General features: G+C 42.3%; 2 protein-coding genes and 1 long non-coding RNA gene across 3 annotated transcripts; 2 read left to right on the forward strand and 1 right to left on the reverse strand.

Annotated features, from left to right (window-relative positions):
* Nucleotides 1-5862: 5862 nt before the first annotated feature.
* LOC115677961 (uncharacterized) lies at nucleotides 5863-6949 on the forward strand. The gene is made up of 3 exons (XM_030601215.2): nucleotides 5863-6244; nucleotides 6343-6516; nucleotides 6649-6949. The coding sequence occupies exons 1-3, from the start codon at nucleotides 5935-5937 to the stop codon at nucleotides 6708-6710; spliced, it is 546 nt and encodes a 181-aa protein (XP_030457075.2). The 5' UTR covers nucleotides 5863-5934; the 3' UTR covers nucleotides 6711-6949.
* A 913-nt stretch (nucleotides 6950-7862) lies between these two features.
* Nucleotides 7863-9784, forward strand: LOC130135220 (uncharacterized). The gene is made up of 2 exons (XR_008814669.1): nucleotides 7863-7970; nucleotides 8799-9784. It is a non-coding gene; the product is annotated as an uncharacterized LOC130135220 (long non-coding RNA).
* A 6058-nt stretch (nucleotides 9785-15842) lies between these two features.
* Nucleotides 15843-16305, reverse strand: LOC115677785 (transcription factor DYT1-like). Its single transcript, XM_030601005.2, has 3 exons — nucleotides 16181-16305; nucleotides 16073-16082; nucleotides 15843-16022 (listed from the first exon to the last, which is right to left on the reverse strand). Exons 1-3 carry the CDS (start codon nucleotides 16303-16305, stop codon nucleotides 15843-15845), a joined length of 315 nt encoding a protein of 104 aa, XP_030456865.2.
* Between the last annotated feature and the right edge of the window lie 1939 nt (nucleotides 16306-18244).

Genomic DNA, 18244 nt, shown 5'->3' on the forward strand with positions numbered 1-18244 from the left:
TTCGTAATGCAGTGAACTGTTGTCACCAATCAACGCAAGCGTGACGTCAAATTACAATAGTTTGTAGTAGTTGATTTGGCGGTGAAGTAATCCAGGATGAATCAAAAGTTGCATAAATTAGGACAGTCTAATGTTTCTAACAACCTTACATTGGATAGCTCGGTTCCCAAATTTTCCTCCTGCCCGAGCAACTCAAACATTTCTATGTACTTTCTCTATGTGAGCCTAGCAGCGCATTAGACCTCATAGAGCCTAGCCTTAGCTCACACATTTTATGCATGTACCTTATGAATTTAATTTTTTGTATTTTGAAAATGTGATAAATATCACTATGATATGACTTGTGATTCTTATTGAAGGATAAATTAAAATCACGAATAATTTTTAATTACTTTCTAAAATATCAAAAATTTATAAAAAATTCAAAAAATTGAAAAGAAATGCAAAAACTATCCATGATAGAGCCGATCATGCTATGTAGGATGGCTAATAATCCTGTTAGCAATTGCCGGCTAAAATTGACCAGAAGGACTACGTTGGCAAATCGTTAAAAAATTTAGGATTAAATTGGCCAAATTGAAAAGTTTAAGACTAAATTGGCATCCGTACAGTAAGTTTAAAGCTCTTTTGGTGATTTTTTCTCTTCATAAACCAAGAAATGTTGTCCCTCTCTTTCAAACAACAATCCCGACTAACTCAATTTGCCAGGGCATCAATTAGCACCCCATGGATGCGACAGTTAATGAGAGTGAACATTACAATATTGTAGTAAGTACCTACCTATGTATGATGGTAGTTAAATAAAAGACAAAAGAGGACGTTTAGCCTAAGAATGATTACAAACGATGAAGTATGATTTACCTAACTGAGTAATATTATAAATCTTGGGTGTCACAACCTACCCCAGCGGTGCACCACCAAGAGGTTCGGCTAATGGATTATTATACCTATACTTAACTCGGGCTCTTCTAATCCCATACTAATTCGCAACTTAAGTGCAAGTTATTGAACATGCAAGCTCATTTCAATTAGGAGTCACCATTAATCTTTTATTCGGTGGGTCAATTAGAACCCCAAGTAAAGTATTGGGAGATTTACTTTACTTCTGCGAACTAAAGATTATGGATTTGGAGACTTTGTTATGCTAAATTACTCTAACACCCTTTCAATACCTTTCTCTCTTATTTCAGAAAAATGTTTGTTAGGCAACTTGGATTGATTTTAAACCTATTCACTAACATGCGAGGTGATCATACGGATACGCAACCATTGTTGTAACACCCAATAATCAGAGCAACAAATAAATTGCAAGATAGGAATGGTACACTTACCTCAAATGAACGAAAGTATCTGCAATGTTAGCTAGTAAATCACATCATCACCCTAAATATGAATTCTAAAAACACGCAATTCCACTCAAATTTTTTCTTAGGATTTTCTCTTATTTAGTGAAAACTAAACCATATGCAATGCATGCTACTAATTTAACATGACATGCGACATACAATTTACCCAAATGTCCTATTTCTAATGACAATTAAATGGACTATTCTAATATGATTGGCAAATATTTAACTACATGACTTCATTCTAGTGATGGACAAAAATCATTTCTAATATGACACGCATGGAATGTCTCTAAATGTATAATCACTAAATGACATGGCATAGCATGATAACATGGCAATGACGTGGCACACATGATGAGGTAGTATAGATGATGTAATCTAAACTATATGACACGCACATGGTATTTTTCTATTTTTTATTAAAGTTCATAATTAGAAAATAATGAAAATAAATTACCTAGATTAAGATATTATCCAATTCATTTTAGGAATTAAATAAGACAAATCCTAATTTAAGTCGGAATGTTATCCTAACTAGATAAACCCTGTCATGGCAAGCAGTTTTTATAGAAAGGAAAGATTATAACCTATATTCTAATTTATTTTGAAAGATTATCTAAAACCTATTTAACATGCAATGTTATCTATTAAAATTTACCTTGATCATATCTAATCTTTTTGGTATTTTTTTTTGTAACATAGAATCAAATCAAATTAAGATAAAGACCAAACCAAAATCAAATATAGCATCCAATCACCCAATAAATCATCCATACCCATTTAAATTTGGAAAATAAATCAACAAATTGTATCCCGGGCATGAGGATCGGATTGCCCAATTTTCCGTATCGTCACGAATCATATCTCAAGCATGAGATCAGGTTGACGACCAATTTTCTGTGCGATCGTGAATCGTATCTCGGGTATGAGATCAAATTGACGACCATAGCACGTTATGAAATTAGGAAATAATTTAAAGGTTATTCGAGAGTTTTCATGGAAATGACAATATCATTTAGAGATTCACCAAATCTCATCACGAACTATAATAAGAAAACAAAGTACTTGAAGATCAAATGAGATAAGATTTTTACCTAATTCCAATATTCACTTCCAAATTCGGACTCAACGGATTTTGGCTTCGGATCACTATCCTTTGCGGTGGCCGGCTCCCGGATGGCAGTGCCATGGTGGTGCTTCAACTCGATGATGGTGGCCTCGATGTGGCTGGCCGATGGGGTGGCTCTCGGTACTGGACCAGCGGAACTATTGATTTTGCTATTGAGGTCGTCCAGCACAGCTGGATGTTCAGCGAGGTGCAGGGACGAATGAGACCGTAGGACAATTACAAAACCACGCCAAAAGAAAACCTGCAAGAAAAATAAAGACCGGAACTTTGTAGGATGGATCTCGGCTGTGTGGGACCAGACACGTTGCTGCAGATTTAAGTGGCACGACCAAGGCTGGTCGTGGTGAGAAACTCGCTGGATAGACCTGCAAAAGACACCTAGCGCACAGAGATGTAATCTGAAATTTTTGGTGGCCCGTTGGTGTTGTTGGCAAGGTGATGAACGGCGGCTGGTATCAGGATGCTACACGGGGCTGAGATCTCGCCGGGAAGTGCTGGCTGGAAGCATCAGCCCTGCCATGACAATGCAGATGCTGCAGCGAACCGTTGAGGGCGTCGGTTGAGGCTGTTCTGGATCAGTGGGGCACGAGGGGCTGGTCAATGCAGCAGAGAAAAAGCCGGGGCTGCTAGATCTCTCGCTGGAACCTGTTCGAGCGAGGCCGATGATGACCTGATGCGGGCACGGCAGTGGCGCAGGGCAGCGGACGGGGCTGACGCACGTCGGGTGGCTGCAAAAGCTTCAGCGATGGTGGTGTGACGGAGGACGCGCACAGCAACGAGTTGGGCAACAAGTGTGATGGAGCGAGCAAGAGGTGGTAGCAGATATTCTTCCTTTGTATGGTGATTGTATATATCTTATTTTGACTATTTTTCCTCTTGACAGAATATTGCTTTCCATGTGGTGCCTCCTCTTCTTTTAAATCTTGCCGTGAACGAGGACATAAAGATATGCCACAATATTTCTTTCGGCCATAAAGATTTTTAATGGGCTTGGCCAAAATTATATGTTATCGTGGGCTCAGTCCAATTAGTTCAATTAAGTTCAAATTCATTCATTCCATTCATTATCGGTCCGATGCAAATATAACTATATAATTATATTATTTTTGCTAGGGGCTAAAGTTTAGCCCCTAATTTTGCCGTGTAATTATGAATGGTCAAAGTTTAGGTGTCAATGTTGGACAAAATAATCGGGCAAGCGTGAAGCATGAATCTAATGACTACATGTCATAAGAGAAAAAATATGAATAATGAAAGTTTATTTTATGATTAAGCGTTCAATCGTTACTGTCATCGATGTGACAACTAATTCATTGTTTACGATATGATGGAGTGAAGTATGAAAGTATGCTTCTTTATCGTATTTGATTTTGCTTGTAGTACCTCCAGAGAACGACGTCAAGCCGTATCTCCCAAAAATAACAAAAATATAAAAGAATAAAACGGATTGATAATCTTCAAAGATATGTGGACCTGCATTTAGTAAAACTAATTGATAGGCTACAAAATATGTGGACCTGAATATTCTTCTGCATAGAATTGGAGGAAGATAAGGAAAAGACTTCTCTGCAATAAATTTAAGAACTAGTACAATTTAAAATCCCAAAATGGTAGTCTTGAGGGCCATTTATCTCAAACTCATTTTCGTAAAATAAAAATTTCAAACCGGTATCCTCGATCCAAATCTACCACTATTAGCATTTTATCCAATGTTTTGTTAAAAAAACATACGTGTCAACGCATATGGAGTTTCATGTTGGATCCGTCTTGCAATCATTTATCACATGTGTTTTTCTTTTTGGTCGGCAAACCACGTGTATTGAAACGCATTGCCTTTTAATGTGATATCGGACGAAATGTTAATGAAGAGTAAATTTGAGCCTGGGGATCAATCCAAGATTTTTTTGGGGTCTTCCTTTTTCCACTCCTTCTTTCGCTAATACTCTTCCTTTTATAGCATTTTTTACCATTTTATCCTTGTGGGTTCCACTTTTTTGGCATCCAAAGGTTCAAATATGCCCCCCCTCATTTTATTTGGTTTCTTCCTCTTCTTTTCTCGCGGGTCCTATTCATTCTTCTCCTCTTTGTGCATAGCAGTGGCCCCTCTTTGGCGATTCTCAAGGCAACAGTAATGGCAATGGTAAACACTGACGACCGAGAAAAAGAAGACAATCCCACCGTATCGAACCAACAGGAGTATGAGTATCACCACCTCCGATCAATCAACGTCATCATTGCCGTCAACTAGCTTCCTTCCCAGGAACTCTCCTTCCAATTTGGCTCGTCTCTACCACTCTCCTCCACCTCCTCAACTCACGCCTCTCCCACCCCGAGGCTGGCCCCCTCTCCCCGATCCTCGCTGACCACCGTGAATGGTCGGCTCACGCGTGCTGGAGATGAAGGCGGACTCCAAGCCTGGGTATGGAGAGGCTTTCGCCATTAGGGTGGCTCCACGGGCTGGCCTCAATGGGAAGGGGAGCCTCATGCCTAATGTGCTGAGCTCCCACTTCAGACTTTGGAGCTCCGTCACCACTCCCAAACAACAATCCTCGCCATCACCATCAATGCAGTTATAGTACACTAATCCAATTCAGATTTTGACTATTTTGTTGTTATTCTTGTTGGTTTTTTTCAATTCATAGGTCATGCTGGGGGGCAGACAGAGAAGGAGGTGAAAACAGTGGAGGGGTGGTCTGCATCTGCCTCAGTACACTCAAGCCACCTAGCTACTCATCTCTTGGGTTGTACTTAAACTAAAACAGGGTGCAATGGATGATGGGATACCCAAAGTCTCATGTATTGCTCTCGGTGCATCCATTCAGTTTGTTTCTCATGGCTGCCAGCCAACAAGGAAAAGGACCGAGAATGCACGCAGAGAGAACATAGTGAAGTAACTAAGAAGAAGGGGTAGGATTCGGGACTGGGAAAAACGTCCCCTTTTTTTTTTATTGGGCAAAATTAATTTCAGATAAAAATATCGTGGAAATCAGTTTTGAGATTTTTAATGGCATTAATCCAAAATTTAATGCCAGTTCAAATCACCAAATCATTTACATGGACCTACTTATGGCTGTAACTGGTTTTTTTTAAAAGCTTTTTTAATTGGACTGTAATCAATGTGGCTTTTAGTAAAGGGCAGAAAGTGATGACCTTTTGGTCTTCCACTTCATTTTGTCTGGGAGGCTCTGTCCAGCACTAGGCCAGCGAAGAGAATATAATCATCATTTTTCTTGTTGAACGTTTGAACTTTGGGAGCAATTTGGTACATGAGAAAGATAAATAAATATATATTTGCCAGCCGATCATTTGAATAAAAAATTCAATTCTTGAATCTCATTCCATAATATTATAGTAAGACGGCGAAGGCACCATATGTTTTTTTCCTCTTTTTTGTTAAATTTATTTGCATATATTAACATGAAACCTGATTGAAACCTGAGCCAACACACCACACCAATGTCATCACCAGCCCAGACTCTCTTCCCATTCGCAAGAATGTCACTGACACACATATCTTTCCGCTTTCTCTTTCTCTCTCTCCTCATCGTCTTCCCTGAATCCGCTCTCTCTTCATCTTCCTCCTCCAACTCCATCCAAAACCTCCTCCAAAGCCAAGGCTTGCCCGGAGGGCTCTTCCCCCACGATGTCAAGTCGTTCACGCTCCACCCAGATGGCCTCCTGGAAGTTATCTTGGACCGTCCGTGCCTTGCCAAGTTCGACACCAGAGTCTACTTCGACAGTGTTGTGAGAGCCAACCTCACTTATGGTAGCACAAAACAACAGCCATAATTCAGCAAAACAATCTCTTTCTTGGGTTTTTCTCTGTTCTGATGGTTTTGGCTTTTGGGTTTTGATTGGTGTTAGGTAAGCTTATGGGAATGAAGGGTCTGTCTCAGAAAGAGCTGTTTCTGTGGCTTCCAGTGAAGGATATTATGGTGGACGATCCATCTTCTGGTGTCATAGTGTTTGATATTGGGGTTGCTCATAAGCAGCTCTCTCTTTCTCTCTTTGATGACCCTCCTGTGTGTAGGCCTCCAGGTCTCTCTCTCATCCTTTTATGTTTAAGGCAGAAAGATAAAGTTCGAACTTTTTAGTTTCTTGTGCTCTGTTGAGAACTGGAAACAGATTGTCGTTACTTTAATTATTTTACGTTTTGTACTGCTGTTGCAGATTTGGAGGTTCTGCAGCCAAATATTGGGAGGAAGAAAATCGGATTTGAAGCCCTGAGATGAAAGTCAGTTCCAATTTTGTTTGTCAGAGAACTTACAGTTCGTACAGCATCTTTTGGGAGTTTTGGGTGTTTGCTTTCACTTTTCTTCTTTCCCTTCTGAGGTTTGCTTGTAAAAATGCACGAGGAAATGAAGTTCGCAAATTAGATAGATGAAAATAGTAAACAGAGATATCAAAGTTGTATGTCGGGGATGAGTTTGTGAATCAAAGTTGGTGAAGCCCTCAAGCCATTTGGATTCAATCTTTTGATCCTGATTGGTTGTTCTTTATTATCTTGCATAAAGCACAAGAAAAAGAAAGAAAGAAAGAAATGTAACAGATTAATCTCACTTATCTCTCGTCTATTGGTCAAACCATTTCCATGGAATATGACTAAAGATTGATATCATGCAGGCATAGACCCTAGATTGTCGCCTGAGCATGAGGAAAAACCACATGATATTGTATCATAATTCTGCTTCTCATGTTCTCTGCTGCCAGAGTTTAATAGCTAACTTTTGTTATGTTATACGAATGCCAGTGAAGACACATGACAGATTGAGCGGACATACGAGGCCGCACATATGAAAGTAACAAAACAATTTAAAGGGTCTAAGAAATCATTGAAAAGACGGATATCATATGGAATCGACATCTTGTTGAATTCGAAGATTATACTTGAAGAATGCGTCATGCTGATTAATCGGGCATGTTCGGGAAGACGATGAGACTACACAATGTGTCAGGAATAGTCAAGTGCTTAATAAGGTCCAACTTTCGCAGAAAAGATGTAACTCGCAATATGTTTTCCAGAATCACAGTTCATACTTAATTCAAATCTTTTGGCATGAATAGGCAAGGCAAGAAATCAAATTCAATGCTGTTATTCATTCTACAATGTAATACTTTATTGAGCATGCATGACCACGGAGTTTCCAAGAAGTTGGATTTTCAAGACTATTGACTAGGGCAATCAAAACTGGAGAAATCTCGTTCTTTGGTTGGACTTGGGAGGCATAGTGTAAACGGTGCCTAGTCAAAGCAAGGGACAAAACAAAATAAACGTAAGCTTTGAGGTGCTCTGCTTTTCCATATGTCTGCATCGCTCATAACAGCTCATATCTTTCTTGCACTGCATCGCTCATGACCTCTCTGTTCACCAGAGCTCTGCTTTAATTTTATATCATTCTTAAAAATTTTCAATCTCCAGCAACCGGCACTCGATTCTTTTAGCCATTTGTTCACTACTTCACTCAATACTTTACTCAAACCATGCTTCCATGGTAAGATTTTATTTTCGTAGTGTTTTCAGGTGCCTTTGCTTGTGTTGTGTATTAGCTATAACTTCTTCGCTTTTCCTTCTTTTTTTCTTTCTTTCTTTAGGGTGCTTACTCAAGCCTAAGGTGTTTTAGGTGCACATAAAGCACGTATACTTCCAATCTCCCTCACCTTCTCCACTCAATCCGTTTGTAGTGTACCACTTAATTGGATACTTCCAGTGTTTGATTACCAAGTTGATAGTGATGGTTAGTAAGTATTCCTTGATAACTTTCTGGACTAATTGTCATCTGTAACTGTAATTCTTGGATTGTGATATCGTGTCTCAGAGTATGTTTGAATTGCATCCCATATAGTAAAGAGATTTAGGCTGTTCATATGATTTTCCTAATATCCCATTGGATAAATCTGTCGGTGCGTTGATGAATTGTGATTATCCGTAATGCCTGACCAAGGCAACAAACTTACTGCATGTCAACAACCAATCTGGACTTGAGACCAGGAGAGCAAAATGTGAAAGTGCATCACCTCATGACTATACATAAAGATATCAACGCGGTTGTAGTATTATGGAGTCGTTACTTGATCTGATCATTCTAAACTAAACCCTCAATCAATATAACGTACAAATTACCTCTTTTCTATTTACAAATGCACTAAAAGTTCTTCTATTACGATGCACTAATACCATCCTTGCAGACACCTTCTGATGCCCATTTCATATACTAATCAAAATCGCTGGGCTAGAATAAACATCAGATGTGAATGACTCAAAACTTTGAGATTCTCAGACCTGATCGGTCTCTTTGCTCTTTCTTGTAACCCGTATGTAGCACAAGACTACTACAACCAAGGCCATCACAAATCCTCCCAGGATCACATCCCCACCTGCCGCCCCAGAGGAATGATGCCTTTGTACTCTTCTCGTGGCTCTCATCACTGGAGCTTCTGCCATCATGCTTGATCGGATCCCACCTTCAGATGGAGCCGGGCTCAGAGCAGGCGGATATAAACTTCTCTCTGTCGGTAATCCTGACATGCCCGAATCATCATTTGCCCATGTCTCAGCCACGAACATGAAAAACATGGCTATTGCAAAATACATGACTGGATGCAGCCAAGCCATGTAATTGCTGCCTCGAAGGATTCTTGGACCAAGATGCAGAGCAATGCAAATGTATGAGAAAAGAGAGGTTTATATATAAGGGAACGGGTAGGATTGAATTGATCCCTTCTTTGTAAAGTAATCTCGAAAAAGCTGGTACGACCATGGTCTAAAGACTAAAAATCAATGAGAGAATGGAGAAAAACTTAGGCAGATACTTTAGCATTTATCAGGGGAGGTTGTGTTTGGATAGGCTTGATCTGGGGAAACATCTTAGGACCATGTATTGAGACTTTTAAGTCATTATTTTTATATGCAGTCAGAGAAGAAGATGGATTGTCAGCTTACATAAGACAAGCAAGAACAACTGTCTTTATAACGCAGTCTCAGGATCGTTCAGCACTCTTGTGAAGAAGAATAGTATTAAATTAGATGCTTTCTTCCCTTTTGCAGGGAATACCTCTCTGTCTTGTTGGATATGTAATGCTCTATTACGATGGGACAAGCGTGCACCGACTGTAAACAAATCAGTGAATCGGAATATGATAAATCTCAGCTGCAAAATCATAGTCACATGGAAATGAACAGATTGGGAAGTTTGTATCGTGATGTAAAATACGAAAAGAGTTTTGAGTGAGTCCGTCCTGAGGCAAGAGTCAGATCACATTATAAAACTCTGTTTGGTATCTCATGTTCCTGATTTCTTTTATTGCCTCTCTTGACAGGCATGATAAACTGAAGACAGCTTACTACTTCAATGACTAGCTTCTTGAGGGTCACTTATTATCACACACTATGCACTAAAAATGAATCATTTGTCAAATTTGTTCCGCCTGTTCATGGGGATCTTTGATTCCACAGTAGATCAATCATCCTATTGTTACGTGTCAAAAATGTAACTCATTTTTATGCATGGATTTCAAGCTTTAATCCGACTCTGCAAATGCTGAATTTAAGGAATTAATTTCACTACTCTTTACATAAATCATAACTGCATAGGATAATGTATTTCAGGCAAAAGAACAGAAAATAGGACATGTGTCCCTCATTTTATAATGCCTGAAAATGTTTCCTTATTATAGAAGTTTATGGCTGATTAAATGCCTTTGATGATCTCTTGGACCAAGTCTTTGGTCCGTGAAGCCTTAAGCATTTCGGCAGAAGTCGCCTGAAAACAAACCACATAACTCCTAATCACATATCATTGATCAACCATGTTCAATTGCCAAAGGTCATTTGCTCTTATTGAGCATACCTCCATACATGACGATATGAGCATTGCGCCTTTAAATGCCGTGACGCTGGTATCGGTCAGTTCAAAACCGCAAATGTTCAGCGTCTCCAACAACTTGGTGAATCGGCTCCTTCTCTTCGGGATTATGATCTTGTAATTTGGTAAAAGAGTTCTACTTTATTATTGTGACATTCCGGATTTTGGCCCATTTTTGGGATTTATAAACGTGTAATTCGTCGTGCGCTTATAATAAAATCTCGCCCGGAATCGATCACTCCTGGGTTATTGTTTTTAAAATTAGAGATTTCGCTAGAATCGCACTTGATCGAATTTGGCCGTTATTTAGATCCCAAACTTGGCAGTCGATTTTCGGGAGTTTCGGAAGAATTTAATTGGATAGTGTCGATATTATTGTGGACCTCGAGATTGCCGGGAATAGTGGAAAAGTGAAATTTTGGACCGGGTGCGAATTTGGACTGGTAGACCTCCCTCGTAGTGTGTTTCGAGTTATTTTATTTTGGCCCGTTGTCTTATATTATTGTTTGGGATTTTTCGGGACAGTTAGATCTTTTCCGGGTTTGAATCGCGATGAGTTAGAATAATATTTAGTTTGAACCGTGTCTCGTTGGTTCGCGCTCGAGGATAAATATTAGCTTTTTCTTTCTCTCTCTCTCCTTTCTCCTCTGCGCCGCGCCACCCACCCCCCGTGCAACGTCCCCTCCTGCGCACGTCTCTCTCTCTCTCTTTCTCTCTCTCCCTCCGCCCTCTGCCGCGCTGAGCACGTCCCCTCCGCGCACGTTCACCCCCCCTCCATCATCACGTCTGTTCTCTCTCTCTCTCTCCTTCTTTCCCTCTCTCTTTCCTCCTCTGCGCGCACGTCTTCCCCATGCAGACCAACCCCCCCGACACACTTCTTCTCTCTCCTCCCTTCTCTCTTCCTTCTTCTCTTTTCCTCTTCTTTCTTTTCCTTGTTCTTCGCCGGCTGCGGTTCCGCTTCGCCCCGCTCCTCGCTCGCCAGCCGACCGCCGCCCGAGCCCGCCCTCGACCGCCGAGCGCCGCCGCGCCGTCTTCCTCGCGCCGCCGTGTCGCCCGATAGCCCCGCCCGACGCCGCCTCCCTTCCTTCCCAGCGCGCGAGCTCGGCCGCCGCCAGCTGCGTTTTGTCTCGGCCGCTGCCGCAGCTGAGCCGCCTTGCTCCGCTCTCGCCATCCATCCGCCGCCGCGGAGCTCGGCCCGTCGCCTTCGCCGCTCGCTTGTTCGTGCACTTGGGAGCTCGCCGATCGAGCTCGACCGTCCCGGTGCCGTCCACCGCCGGCTGGCTAGTCGCTGCCGAGTCGCCGCAGCATTGTCCCCGTCGTTGCGCTCGCGGCCGGCTCCTCCATCTGCTCGCGCCTCGGCCGGCTCACCGCCGGTCCGCCATCTCTCCCCCTCGGCCCGATCCCTCTCTCCCTCACCCTCACCCCCGGCTCACTCTCTTTCTCCCTGTTCAGCTCGTCGCCGCCGCGTCGCTGCGTCGCGGCCGCTGCTCCCGACCAGCCCGACCAGGCCAGCCCGGCCAGCCGTAGCGTGGCCTTCGTCGCCCACGCGACCAAGCCGCGCGCCCGTCGCCGTGCCCGTTCCGCGCCCGTGCCCGTGCTTGTGCCCGTGGCCGAGGGCTCGTGCCCATGGCCGAGCGCCGTGGCCGAGCTCGCCCGCGCCGTGCCCGTCCGACCAGTGTGCGTCGCCGTCCGCTAGGGCGCGTCGCCCGTCCGTTCGCCCGTGCGCCCCTTGGCACGCCGCACGGCCATCGCGCCAGCGCGGGGCACGCCGATCGGCCATTGTGCCCGCATTGGCCGGCCACCGCGCCTGTTGGCCCGCGCCCGCGCCCGATCCGGTCTTGTTCACCCGGGCCATTTTGGGCCCGAGCCGACTTTTCCGGGCCAAACTTAGGTAAGTGACTTCCTAAACCTTACCTAGTACTTTGGGTATTTTTAGACTTGTTTAGGGTGAAATTTAGTGCGGCTTAGGACTCTAATTAGGCGTGGGCTAATTAGGCGATTGTGCTTAATTGGTGAATTATTATGGCGATAATTGTGCGGCTGATTTAGTGATTGATCGAGATAAATATGCACTGATCTGAATTGTCGTGGCGCTTGTGGGTGAATTGGATTAATTGAATGTGCCGACTTGAATGTCGGGTCGGTGGGCCGATGTCGAGAGCATGAATTGAGTTGACTGATGTGGCGTGCTAGATTGACATTGGTGAATGGGTGGTGATTGAAATTGATTTATATGACCAAGAGCATGGTGAATTTTGTATTGTGGTGCATGTGCATGAGAAAAGCCCGGATCGATCGGAGGCCGAGCGAGGCGTGTTTACGCGGCCGTGAAAGGTGAGTTAGACCCGAGGCGTAGGTTACGCGGGTCATTGGAAAGGGAAAAATGTCCGAGGCGTGGTTACGCGGGACGAAGCCCGGCTTGATCTCGAGGGCGGACGAGGCGCAGCGCGGGTCGTGGGAAAGTGTGAAATGTCCAGTGAGGGACGGAGCCCGGCTTGATCTCGAGGGGCGACCCGAGGCGCAGAGCGCGGGTCGTGAGAATGGGCCCGAGGCGCGGTGGCGCGGGCAAGTGTGAAAGGACACGGGAGGTCGTGAGAAAGTTGGCTGGACCACGCATGTTGCATAGTGTTTGATTATGAGGTGAATCTCGCTAGGCATGATATGGGACGTGCCCAAGTGGTTTTACTTTATAATCGAGACACGCGCGAGTGTTATTGTATGATGCATGGAAAATTTCCTTGTGTGATCTCGAATATGAGCTCTGCTGGATGCACTAATGTGATTTGACTAATGTACAGTGTGGGCATGTGATTGGATGGCGAGGTAAGTCCATTGATGTGAATTATATATAAGTTATCGGTTAGATTGCATGTTACAACTTGTGCGGTACGCATTGGCCTATGTGGGGTATAGGAGATTGCTTATTGAGACTCGTTCTCACGGTTATTATATAACCATTTTCAGATCTATGACCGTGATTGATTGGAGACGCCACCGGGGTATCTCGGGGATGGAGGACGGGTCAAGTTACCCCATATTTTGTGTGCCCCTCTTTTGTATAGCGAAGTAGGATACCCCACCACTATTCCCTTTTGATGTTGTGTATTTGGAATTATTGTTTTGTGCTATCCCTTTGTCATATTTTATTGTGCAGGTCGTTTTAATTTCGCTTCCGCTTGCCTTTATCGTTGGGTGTTTCGTTTGGGTCGGCGACGTGCCCTGGGACGTCGCGTTTAATACGACCGTTGAAGGGGTGTCGCGAGCCCGTTGGGGTCCGGGCGTGACAATTATTGAGATAAACCAAGTATATATAGGCTTAGGTTAAGCCTTGATACAAAGACCTAAATACCCTTTCCTAAAATAAACCCAACTTGCTAATTATCTAATAATAAAACTAACACTCCCCTCAAGTTGGGGCATACATATCAAAAAGACCTAACTTGCTGCAAATATATGAAACTCGTCCACGCCGTAGAGGTTTCGTGAAAATGTCTGCTAATTGCTCCTCGGACCGTGTATGTACCATTGTATATCACCACAATTCACCTTTTCCCGAACAAAGTGACAATCAATCTCTATATGCTTAGTTCGCTCATGAAACACTGGATTACTAGCAATATGAATGGCGATTGATTGTCACAATGGAGAGTAGACGATCCTGCCATATGTAATCCAATCTCGATCCAACAACATACGAATCCACCGAAGCTCACTTGTAACGTTAGCCATAACACGATATTTCGCTTCGCACTAGATCGAGAAACAATCGATTGTTTCTTACTCTTCCACGACACAAGATTACCTCCAAGGAATACACAGACTCGATATAGACCGGCGATCTACGGGACAACCAGCCCATCTGGATGAGCTAAAGCTTCCCGCACACTATTGGGCACGCATACGATGCGAGAGACGACACAAATGATGACATTTGAGGAGATAAATTATGATAAGACACAAAATGAGCAAGAGGATACCGAGATCGAGTACGGTGTGCAACAGGAGAGTCAAGCGGAGGTGATGGAAGAGGATCGAAGCCGGGGCCGGAGATAGTGGTGAGGCGTCCGATGGAGAGTCATGATTCCAAGCACGGCGAGGACCACGTGTATAGACACTGTAGTGGTGAGATGAACTTGGATTTGATGGAACAACAGAAGAGACATATGGTGATTCGCTGGAGATATAGGTAGGGGAACTAACAATGTTTGAGAAGGTGAGGAAGACAAGGTGCGGGACAAGAAACATTACCAAAAAATGTCCGATCCTCGAAGAAGGTAACATCAGCGAGACGTACTCTCGACGAGAAGTAGGATTATAACAAACATAACCCTTTTGGGTACGAGAGTAACCAACGAAGACACATTTTTCAGCACGGGGAGATAATTTGTCTAGGCCGGAGACAACCGATGGACAAAACAGGACACAACCAAAAATACGAGGACGAATAGACCATAAAGGTTGATTAGGATGAAGAAGAGTAAAAGGAACAGCTCCCTTTAACACAGAAGATGGAAGACGATTAATAAGATGACATGCTTTGTACGAATAGCATAGCTCCAGTAAGATTTAGGTACATGTGTATGAAGAAGAAGACACCGGGCAACATCGAGTAAATGACGATTCTTACGTTCAGCAACTCCATTTTGTTGTGGAGTGTGAGCGCAAGAACTCGATGTAAAATACCACGAGATTCAAGGAAAGGAAGAAAGGTGGAAGAAGAAAAATACTCACGAGCATTATCTGTACGTAAGCATTTAACAGGATATCCATACTAAGGAGTTTAATACTAAAGACTTAGGTCTACTTCGATATTTTCTCGGTATCGAAGTTGCATATACTGGTGATAGTATTGCTCTTTCTCGAGAAAGTACGCCATTGATATTCTTAAGGAGGTGGGCTTGCACGATGCTAAGCCTGGTGATACACCTATGGACCCTGGGGTGAAGCTTGATAACGAACACGGGGAGCTTCTTCATGATCCAGAAAAATATCGTCGGTTGGTAGGCAAGTTGAATTATCTTACCATTACTCGTCCAGATATCTCATTTGCTGTTAGTGTGGTGAGTCGGTTCATGAGCTCTCCTCGTACTACTCACCGGCAAGCTGTCTTACATATTATACGATATTTGAAGGGAGCCCGGTCAAGGGCTTGTATTCCATAATCGGGGTCATCTTAATGTAGCTGGTTATTCTGAGCCAGACTCTTTGGAGGTGACAGGATGCTCTGATACCATGTAATTTGGTAAAAGAGTTCTACTTTATTATTGAGATAAACCAAGTATATATAGGCTTAGGGTTAAGCCTTGATACAAAGACCTAAATACCCTTTCCTAAAATAAACCCAACTTGCTAATTATCTAATAATAAAACTAACAGATCTTAATCCACAGCTTATGTTCGTCGATGCTGGTTACCCAAACATCTGGCTGCGCACTCACTAACAAAGAGTTAGACCAATCAGTTTCAAAAGTCAGCATCAAAAGACAATGCAAGGTCGAATTTCTAAACCTTAATCCCATTTGCTTCCATATCTTGCGCTGCGTCAATCTCATCGACCAATGCCTTTGGCCCGTCTTCACATGGTGCCTCTGTTTCGAGAAGTTGGTCACTCAGGGCCTTCACATTCTTCTGCAGCTCCACTATGTAACTCACCGCATCATCTAAAATTGTTGCCATATTCATCTGACACAGACACAAAAGCACAATAAAATTCAAGGGGTCAGAATCTATACTCGTATATGTCTGCTCAAAAATGATCAGTCGGTTCGTGGGTATCTGCATTTGTGATTTTCGGGACTAATGAGCGTAGCTTCAGGAGCCTCTGGTTCAGCTTTAATCACCTCCTCCTCTCAGCTTCCAGGTTCTTGGATTTGTATTGAGTGTCGTCGTCGTCATCCTCGAGCTGCCCTTGGCCAATCCTTCCATTCTCGTAACCTCCAATTTCACTTAAGCACAGTCCATCCATGGCACAAATCAAGGATGGACTGAAGTTCAAGTGAGTGACCAATTGGGATAAATCTTGCTGAGGAGGAGGCATTGAGAATGAGAAGTACTCGGAATGGGAGTTTGTCCTGGATTGGTTATATAAAGCTCAGCCTCACCAGAGTAGCATGCCATGTAGGAGAGAGATTCTGTTGTTTGCTGTGAGTTCTCATCTTACTGCTGCAAATATGTTGGGTAGTTCAGTCCAGTTGTTCATTCCATTCTGTTGGGCAATCTCAATTATGACAAAACCCCAAAAGCCAAAAAGAGAGAAAAATATTATTCATATTAGCTTCTTGTAGGATATTCAAGGGATGAGTAATTACTGAGTAGAATGATGGGAATCATGCACACTTCCAGTAGATAGACAAAGGGTTTCCCTGATCATTGTACACAACAGGGCTTATTGATCAGTATGGGGAAGTGTGATCAATGTTAGGTTTTATATGAGCAGTTGATCATATTTGACTGAAAAGAACGAACGAGCCTCAGTCATAGACGCCTAGTTCATGTGCTCTCCAAGACGTGAGGCAATGGAAAAGTTGTGTACTCGACTTACCAAAACAGTAACAGAATGCATCATCATTCTTTTGGAACTTGGAAACGCTTTCTTTAATATATATATACACACACATATATATGTAACTAAAATTTTACATATATCGAAATATACGTATGTTTTTAATTAATGAAGCCTCCGTTTTAATTTTCAATATCGTTCTTGACTATGGTGAATGTTATTAGAAGTTTCAAAATGCCGAGTGCTTATTCGTAATTCTCGTCATTTTTCCTTTTGTGAAAGATGTATCAAGAGTATAGATAAATTATAATATATGAACACTTAAGTATAAAGAACTGAGGATCGGCAATGAAAATATAGATCTCCATAATAAGATCACCACATAATTTAGGTACCCAATTGCCCTAACAGTTCACATATAAGGATGAAAAGGATACTTTGGACACAGAACTACAAACAACTGCCTACCAAAGGGTTATACATATGATTCATAGATCTCTTTGTTCAATTTTATATTTATTTCTTGGCTTGGCTCTTTTCTACTCTTTTCTTAACTAAATTTTTTTAATATTTTTGATGCAATTTTTCTAAATTTCTTTTTACTCAGTTTCCCATTTCCCATACATATATTGTCCATTAGGATTTTATACTCTTTTTGCATATAGTCATCATTTATCCTCCTCAGCATAATCTCTCATATGACCTGCTAGTTATTTCCCTTTTCCCTTTTGATAAATTCTGTTTGTGCGTCTAAAATTTATTCTTTTATACTAAATGTGTTAGAAAATTGTGGTTGAAGAGGAAATACAAAAAAAAAATGAGGTTTTGTTCTTGAGTAAATACCGTCCTTAGTGTGTAATTCCCCAAGGAAAAATGTCGCAGTGTCCAGAGGAATACACTTCCCGGATTAGCAATATCACAAGAAGTTTGAGATAACAAATTTTTAAACTTCTTCTAATAGTGAGAAGAAAAGTTATTGTCAGATGTTCATATGCACAAAATAAATAAATAAAAATTTAAAACTAGAGAAGAATGCGAAAAGACATGTTCGACTATTTTGGGAAAATTATAAAAAAAAATCATAAATCTATTGCAATTGTGCCAATTCAGCTGTTTTTTTTTCAATGGAAATATCTGACATGGATGCCGACCATCCTACGTCGTACAACCAGCACTAACATAGATAATTTTTAATAATATATTTTTCAAAATTTTTAATTATTTTTTCTTTTTCGTTTTCTTCTCTTGTTCTTTTTCCTCTAGCCGGTCGTTGGACCTCGACAACTTGCCAAAGGCAAGGGCAGCGAGATTGACCTTGCTTGCCTCGGGCGAGCCTCGCCCAAGTCACTCACTAGGTTGGGGAGGCTTTTCCTCGCCGAATCTGGCAAGGGTCGAGCCTTGT

The sequence above is a fragment of the Syzygium oleosum genome, unplaced genomic scaffold (assembly GCF_021117445.2).
Source record: "Syzygium oleosum isolate NSW1041296 unplaced genomic scaffold, Sole_v2.1 Sole_v2.29, whole genome shotgun sequence".
Lineage (NCBI taxonomy): Eukaryota > Viridiplantae > Streptophyta > Magnoliopsida > Myrtales > Myrtaceae > Syzygium > Syzygium oleosum.

Coding starts and splice junctions, on each gene's coding strand:
- LOC115677961 (XM_030601215.2), top strand. CDS start 5,935: ATGTCATCACCAGCCCAGACTCTCTTCCCATTCGCAAGAATGTCACTG. Junction 6,245..6,342: donor GAGAGCCAACCTCACTTATG/GTAGCACAAAAC, acceptor GATTGGTGTTAG/GTAAGCTTATGGGAATGAAG. Junction 6,517..6,648: donor TCCTGTGTGTAGGCCTCCAG/GTCTCTCTCTCA, acceptor CTGCTGTTGCAG/ATTTGGAGGTTCTGCAGCCA.
- LOC115677785 (XM_030601005.2), bottom strand. CDS start 16,305: ATGGATGGACTGTGCTTAAGTGAAATTGGAGGTTACGAGAATGGAAGG.